General features: G+C 44.8%; 2 protein-coding genes across 4 annotated transcripts in view; one reads left to right on the top strand and one right to left on the bottom strand.

Annotated features, from left to right (window-relative positions):
- Positions 1 to 176: 176 nt before the first annotated feature.
- On the bottom strand, positions 177 to 8,073 carry POFUT1 (protein O-fucosyltransferase 1). The gene is made up of 7 exons (XM_085318249.1): positions 7,919 to 8,073; positions 7,700 to 7,821; positions 7,406 to 7,588; positions 6,673 to 6,785; positions 5,340 to 5,532; positions 4,824 to 5,066; positions 177 to 3,786 (listed from the first exon to the last, which is right to left on the bottom strand). Exons 1-7 carry the CDS (start codon positions 8,031 to 8,033, stop codon positions 3,598 to 3,600), a joined length of 1,158 nt encoding a protein of 385 aa, XP_085174375.1. The 5' UTR covers positions 8,034 to 8,073; the 3' UTR covers positions 177 to 3,597.
- Positions 8,074 to 8,098: 25 nt separating this feature from the next.
- Positions 8,099 to 8,264, top strand: part of PLAGL2 (PLAG1 like zinc finger 2) — a 10,460-nt gene continuing 10,294 nt past the window's right edge. For all 3 annotated transcript variants that reach the window (XM_085318247.1, XM_085318248.1, XM_085318246.1), the window contains exon 1: positions 8,099 to 8,236. The gene's annotated coding sequence lies outside the window, so the exon portion shown is untranslated. The remainder of the gene's footprint in view (positions 8,237 to 8,264) is intronic.

Below are 8,264 nucleotides of genomic sequence, written 5' to 3'. Positions count from 1 at the left end.
GGCCCGGCCGCCTCCCTCCCGGCCCCGGGGCGCGGGCAGCCGCGGGGCCCCCAGGGCGGGCGAGGCGGCACAGCCGCCCACCGCTGCCCTCTCGAGACGCGCCCGGGCCGCGCAGGCCGAGCCAGGCAAGGCTGGGTGGTGGGCGAGAGGAAGAAAGAGGATTTTCAGTCCAGTACTACTAAACGCAAAGTCAATTTTTTACTGTTAAAAAAATACAAAATTTTCTTTATGTTCTCTCCTAATACACAGTATTCCCAATAACATTTGGAAAGTCTCATTTGGTTTTGTGACAGCATTGCTCAAGACCATTACACTGMTGAACATTGTTGAGACTTTGGTTACCTCCATCTTGCTCATGAAAATCGCCATTTTGTGCAGATTCACYGTGTTTCTTAACATAAACTTCCTTCTTTGTTAGGCCTACATGACAAACAGAGCTAAACATTTAATAGCTTTTGTTGTTGGACATAAATAGATTTCAAACCCAGAACTGTTTATTTGCCCACATCAGGGAAGAACTTTGTAAGAAAAAAATCAAATATGCATGATGACCAGTTGTGTATAAATTGAGGGCTGTACAGGGGTAAGAGGTCCCTCCTGCAGGAGACACTATTTTRCCTGGCAAAATAAATTCTCCATAAGTTCTTGTGTTTGTTCTGTGAGATTTGTCAACGATTGCCATAGGAGAGGTCAGAAAGGATTACTCGGACCAGATTCTCCTATGGCCTCAACAAGGGTGAATTGGACRAAAGTTCAAGAAACATGTCAGAACTCTCTCTCTCATGAGCACTCCTCTGAATATGCACCCTGTCTTCAACAGGCCTATTACGACATGGGGGCATGACAGACTAATTTTAATGAACCATTGACGTCTAGCCTGCTTGGGAACCAAGCAGCTCCACACATCCAAAAATACTTCACTAAATATGCTCCTGGATGGCAAGGGAAGCCGCTCACAGAAGTAATCTCTATAGCTACTTTTGTGTTTAATGGGAGAGATGAAAGAAAGAAAAAAAAGAAAAGCAACAAGAAAAAAAAAGCAAAGAAGCTAGCTTACTTGTAGTGGCTTTCCAAGCCCCACRTGGTATAACAGGAACAAGAAAAGACAAGGGGCAAGGCAGATGATGGGGATTTTCAGTATCTGGGGGAGGGCAAGAAGCCATGGATCCGAGAGTAGACCTGGGTCTCATGTCATGAGTTTGCAGAAACTATTACCAACAAGCCGCACACTGAAAAAGAGAATGTCCGTCAAGAATGAAGGGTATTTATGGGAATGGTCCACTACGAACCTCACCRGGGGCTACTGGAGAAGCTCACCCTCCAAATGCCCCATGGATTTATTGTATAATCAATGACTGCAGAATGGGGAGCCAGAAATTTAAGAGTTTTGTGAACTTGTGATAGGGGAACAATTCGGTACCTGTTTGAAAGTGGGGATAGCCTTACAAATCTTACTGGTGAATATCAGAGCCATCTATTCAATGTTGAACTGGCRTATCAGTCCATCGTCCGAAAAGACTATGTATCCTAGGAATTRAAGACCCCAGACCTTATCTCTTACCAAGCCTCTTGAAATAGAAATTGGTAACTGTTCCTTCTGGCATGAATTTCTAATAACGAGAGGAAGTCCAAATAATCTACTAGGGAGAGACCTGCTGTGTAACACCCAAGCCATCGTTACATGTCAAGAGAGGGCTAACTTTACAATTGCCAGATGGGATGACCACCATCCTTGAAGAGAGAAAACAGGGTTTAAGTGGCCAGAAGCCCTACCACTGACACTAAGTGTACGACGTATATTCCAACCTTAGGTTTAACACCCTAGGAAATTCTATTTGGCCAACCAGATGGAATTCCCGGGACTTTTGTTCCCCTCACACCAGTCTTTTGGCAGAAGATGAACAGGTGATGCAATATGTGATGCAATTACAAGGTTAGCTACAAGCCATGCATCATCACCTTAAAACATCTCAACCTCTCAGCTGTCTCCCTAGTTGGTGCTCCTGCACTAGCTCTCAACAGCAACCTTCAATTACAGAAAACTGCTTGTGCTTTACTCAAAAAGYATTAATCAAACATCAACTCTAATCACTCAATTACAGGATGAAAGAAYAGCTAGATTCCCTGCAACAACTCAGTCCCACGTGTTTCTGGGAGCTAGCACTGAGGGATCAAGACACAAGTTTACGCCACACTAACATTTCATGAATCTTACTTATAATTCAGACCTCTTTTGCTTTGAACCTTCAAATTCCTTCAAGCCACAGAAACATTTCCAAAGTGAGAGGGGAAAGTGAGGCATTCAGAATTAAACCCAAGTAAATGTCCTGAGAGAGCATTCTGTAGACAATAACAGTGCATCAGAGGAAGCCACCTTGGTACTACAGACATATCTAGTCATCATTTTTAAAGAGTAAACAGAAAGTTCTACACTCAGTCTTTGAAAAAAATCATAGGAGTAACCAAAGGCATTGGTCAAATTGATATTTATCAGATAGGGATTACCACTGTTAACAGCACTAAACTGCATTGGGTCAAACTAACTTTTTTTGTGGTTACTGCTTCATCATTAGCTAATGATTTCCACAGATAGCTACAATGGGAACCAATCCTACAGACAACTGTGTTGTCAGAGGGATTATTTTACTACAACAAAAATCAGAAAACCATTAACGTGGACCTAGATAAGACATACATCCATCTATACTAAGGCTATTTTAGAATTCTTAGCGCAAAAATAAAAGATACATTTCCACCACAGACCTCCACCTTAAATTAACAGCTATAAAACCCTCATTCACCACTTAAGACTATCTACAAAAAATTACCTGTCTGCATCCCTCTAAACCACCTTCCTCAGGACAATACAGGTACTAATATTGGCTGAACTGGCAATGGTAATGTTACAACATGACACCACTGTACTTCTGTAGCACCACTTATGAGAGGGCTCCACAAGTGTTTACTCTCACAACACTGTTGTGAAGCAGCTGTTAAACCCCTTTTCACAGGAGAATAGGAATGAAGGCACAGAGGTGATTGGCTCTTATAAGGCAGCAGCAGTACTTCATAAACCCCAGACCTTCTAACTCTCAAGCCTGAGTTTTATCTTGCATTCTTTTTCAGGAAACATGATCTTCCTGAAAATACTTTGCACTTAAAGAGAACTTATGGTCAGTTTTGGACAACAACAAACTTCAACATCTCCAGGTAAAATGATTAAGATGTAAGAGAAAAAAAATAAAGGAGAATAAAGTTGAGCAGCTGCTAGATCATAATTGTTGACAAATCCCAAATAATGAGAACGGAAAACTGTATAAACTATAGCTTATAAGCTATGTAGTTTATAGTTTCCTATAAACCACATGATTTAAAGTTTCCTTTCTGTCTGATCTCATGACAGAAGTATGGGAGAACTGAGAAGTCAGACAGAATAGTCTAGTAATCACTGTGGAGAGTAACGAAGGTTTGAAAACCAGTCTGCCATAGTTTGGCTGAATGTTCTACACACGGCAGAACAATGTTAATGTTGAGTGGTCCCTCAGTAAAGTACTGAGCTCAGAGCTCTGAGAACTATCAAGCCTSTTTCTCTTTTGGTCAGAATTCATCCCGTAACCTTGGTGGGTAGTCCATGCCAAAAAACGAAGAGGGTTTTCCATGCACATCACGCTCTCGTTTCACAAAGGCGGTAAATGAAGAGACACAGTTCCCAATAAAATGATCAGACTGGCCAAGAACATACAAGTCAATCTGGGCCACTTCAGGCTGTAAGGTTACAACTTTGATCTGTAGGGGGAAATAAGGAAAGTAAATTAATCCAGACATCTACTCATATGATCCAAATCTCTTAGCATAACACTAGAAATGGGAATATGGATGTACAACATGAAAGAGAGTGGACTCTATCTTAAGCTGCACTACAACTGTTCTATGAACAAGTCACTGACATCACTTATCTTCAACTGAAGTCTGTCAGTCAAAAATTCACTACCATGCAGGTCAACGCTCTTCAGCCTCTAGGAAAGAGGGAGTTCTCCAAAGAGTTTTACAGTTTCATTTTTATTGCTTTGAACAAAATTCTCTCCAAGATGCCAATATTTGTCTGTGGATATACATATACCACACTTGTGTGCTATATTAAAAAAGCCACATAACTTATTAGATCCCAACTGCCTTATTTTTGCCTTATCCTAAACCATTATTCTAAAATTTGCCTTTATTCTAAAGATAGTGTCATATTATTTGACACCAACTAGCTCAAATACCAAGCCCACTCGCCAAAGACATGGGTTACCACGACTTGTTTCTCCCAAAATTTCATTCTCTAATTTAACCCAACAGTTTTCCCCATTCAAAAACCCACTCCCCACCTCCCATTGCACCTAGTCCAGCTGCTACTTATAGGGGACACTTTCTTGTAACGGACATGAAACATTTTAGACACCTAATAGCCAGAGGACCACACTGAAATAGAACCAGGAAACATTCTGCCTAAGTATGTCTATCCATCCAGTGAGAAGAGTGGCTGATGTTCTCAGCACAGCCAGTTACTTATTTTCATTTTAGTATAAAATTCCAAATGCCTTAGGACTATATCGATATTTCAGTATGTCAAAGGACGACCAACATGCCAACATTTGACTCGCACACTAGGCGGTCTTAAGTTTTACTTCAACAGTAGGTCACACTGGTACTTCCCATTATTTGTTGAACATAACCTCAATTTCACTGAAATGTCTGCTGCTTGTGGCAGCAACAGAACAGAAGCTGAGGAAAGTCTTTATTAAAGCATTCCTGCTAGAATGAGTTTCTGAAAGATTTACCTTTTCTTGGAAAAACTGCTGTATTTCCTTGGTGTAGGGCTCAGAATCAGTAGCAATATAAACAGATTTAGCTTCTGTCTTTTCTACCCAGAGCTTGAGAGCACGCTTGATCTCTTTGAGGTCTGGAAGGCACATGTCCATGGTAAGAGATACAGCAGTGTTTCGGTCATAGCCCACACACTGAGGTGAAGCCATGAAGTGAGGCCCAGCTGTCCCATCCTTTAACATATTACAAGCATTTTTCTATTGGAAGGAGAAAAAACACCACATTTGAATGGCAATTGCTAGAGAGAACGGTACCAACAGAACCTTGCACTGCAGGCAGAGTTAGTCTGTTTGAAATATGAATCTCAATAGTATTTCTAATACTCTAACAGTGAATTACTGAATGTGAGCTATGTTTAAGTTTTCATCCCAGAATAGGAGATGCTCTTTTGATAGTGTTTTCCACCGAATGACAGCTAGCCTATGGGAACTGCATGAACTACAGCAACAAGCATTACACAGTAGTCATACCCAGTCAGAGCCGATCCTCAGATGGATTCCTACGTAGGGCCTAACCAGGAGAGAATGAATATAGGATTCTCCTTTCTTCACTATTTCATCAGACCACACAATATACTTATGCAGAGGTCGATGCTCCTCTAAGACTGGAAACTGGGCTGGAGCTCCAGGCAAGGCAAGTACAGGATGCTCAGAGGGCGGAAACCTAGAAATTAAATACAGGAACACAAGCTTTCAGCTTTTCTGCTCAACAATCTTACATCTCACTGTAGTATTATATAGTTACAAAAAAAAAAAAAAAAAAAAAAAAAAAAAAGTAAACTATATCTTGCACCAGGAAAATAGCTTCTTCAGCCCCCAATTCTTGCAGCTGCCTTATGCCTTAGACCCAGCCTTCACTGCTCCATCCACATCCTTTATTTTTACGAGTTCTGGACTAGGAGCCCCTATCTCCAAAAAAGGTAAGGCAGAAAAGCTCTTCCTCCTTTTTGTCTTGAGGAACTTGATAGCGAAGGCCTATTTGACTTCTGTTCCTGTTAGAACAAACATATATAAAACAGGACCTGAGTTCTGGCCTGAACTCTGGTCAACTAGTTAGTCCTGTTCAGAAAGTGATGCCATCCTTAGTTCCAYATTCCAAGTTTGAAACCTCGCATAAAATTGCTGCAGATTGATTTTTTTTTTAAGGTTACAATGGAATTATGATGCACCCTGAAATATAGAGCACTTTACACAAGACGAATCCAAATCATTATGCCACGTGAACAGAAGCAAAACTCAGATACTACTTTTTACCTCAGACCTGGTAACAAACGTGAAAAAAGTGTTGTTCATCAAATCTCATTTGATGGACAACACAAAGATAAGAATCTGATACATTCAATAATGAGCTAGCAAGCAATGAGAGATTATATTTTTCATCCTAGGCTACAGCAATTCTGTCATCCAATCCTGCTCATACAATCAAATTCACTTGTGTCTCTGATAACATGAGATAACCTGCAAAGGTTCACGATTGGTATCTGAGAACCAAAATCTTTCTGAGGAGCAATTAAACATTTAGTCAATAAACACAGCCATTAAGTGTTAATTACCAGCTCAGAAATCAATCAGCTAACAGAGTTCACTGCTAGTATTGTCCACAGGAAGAGCCCATTCAGCCAGTATTTCATGGAAAGAGCATTAAGGTTTTCAACTATATTGCTAAACAAATACTCCAATCTCTCTCCCCCCCCCCCCCCCCCCGCAAGATGATAAAGACAGCACAGTGATGGGCATAACTGTTTTCAAGAGTTACTTTAAATGCCTACACCAGCATGCTAAAGTTTCCCCAACTTTTTGCCACCTTTGGATCCAATGGTCCTTATACATGGAACTGAATGAAATTCCCTTGAAGAGCTCAGACTTATCAAAATCCACTTTGAACTGATCCCAAAATGGACCAAATGGGTTTCCATCCTGCAAAGGAAAGACAAGCGTTCATTCAATACATACACAGAGCCTGAAAACACAGATTGGACAAAATCCTGGACTGTAAAGCTGAGGAGTTCTGCAGGTGCTCTTTCTGTTATAGGAGGAAAGCATACTGAATATAACAGCCTGCTTGCCACCTACCTCCACAAGGAGGAGCGAGTTAAACACATTTAAAAGGTCTACTGAGAACTGCAAAGGCTGCCCTAAAAAATCTCAAATACTACAGACTTGCATTTTAGGGCGGCTGCTTCAAATCCAGTTGGACAACTCTAGCATGGAAACAAGTAAAGACCCGTAGCAGATAAGCTTTTTGTTACGGATCTATTTGCCTTTTAGTCATAACCAATTCTGTAGTGACAACACCTACTTACACAGTCTAACTGAATCCCAAGCACGTGGTGATAAAGCAAGGCACAGAGTTGACTCAAAATAGGGCATAGCCAGCTGAGCTGATGAGCGGTGAAAGGAATGCTACTGGGAACGATTGGGAGCGTGCACCTCCTATGCAAAGCTGCAAACGAATGCCAACCTCAGCGAGTCAKTCACTGCTTTCATTAAAGCTAGCAAAATCAAACCGGGCAGGTGGAGAGGGAGAGGAATCCTACCTTCATGGGACAAGTGCTTTTGTCGGCACTTCTCTGAGCTGCTGCTTCGAAGCAGTAAGCCACTCGCTTGCCCGGAGGCCAATGGGTGGGCGCCAGCTGCTCCATGAACTCCTCCAAACTGACAACGCGGTGGTACTCGAGGAGAGGCTCCAGCTTAAAGTACTCCGCGTAGGAGACGTGCAGCTGGGAAGGGCAGGAACAGGCTCATTCCCGGGGAGGGAGGAGGCAAGCCCCAGCCGCGCCCGCCCGGAGCCCCCTCCGCGCCTCCCCGCCCCCCGGGGCCCCGCGGCTCACGTTGGTGTAGGGCGGGCGGTGGTGGCGGTACTCGATCCAGGGAGGCACGGCCAGGGTGCGGTTGAGGGCGCGGGCGAAGGCCAGGGCGCCCAGGAAATGCTCGGCCTGGTTCCCGAAGCGGCCTGCGAGAAGGGCGAGAGCAGGCCTGAGGCGGGGCCCCCGCGGCGCCGGGCCCCCCGCGGCGCCGGGGCCCGTCCCGCCCCGGCCGGAAGGCCTCACCCATGCAGGGGCAGTAGAGCAGGTAACCGGCGGGGTCCCAGGCGGGCCCCGCGCCGCCGCCGCCCGCCGGCAGCAGCAGCAGCGCTAGGAGRACGGCGACCGGCGGCGCCGCCATGGCGGCGGAGGAGGGAGGCGGGCCCGCGCCGTCCCGGCATGCCCCGGGGCCCGCCGGAACGGCCGCTCTAGCGGGAAGCGGCCACCATCGAGGCGGAAGCGGGAGCGCGAGCGCGAGCGCGGCGTCACTCCCACAATGCCCCGCACAATGGGGCCGCCGGGGCCGGGGCCGCAGCCGCGCCGGGCGGCGCCCGGGGGAACCGGGTGAGTCCGGCGGGGGAGGGCGGGAGCG

The sequence above is a fragment of the Rhea americana genome, unplaced genomic scaffold (assembly GCF_003343005.1).
Source record: "Rhea americana isolate MKP2758 unplaced genomic scaffold, rheAme1 scaffold_529, whole genome shotgun sequence".
Classification (NCBI taxonomy): Eukaryota; Metazoa; Chordata; class Aves; order Rheiformes; family Rheidae; genus Rhea; species Rhea americana.
This window is presented reverse-complemented; position numbering and strand designations above follow the sequence as displayed.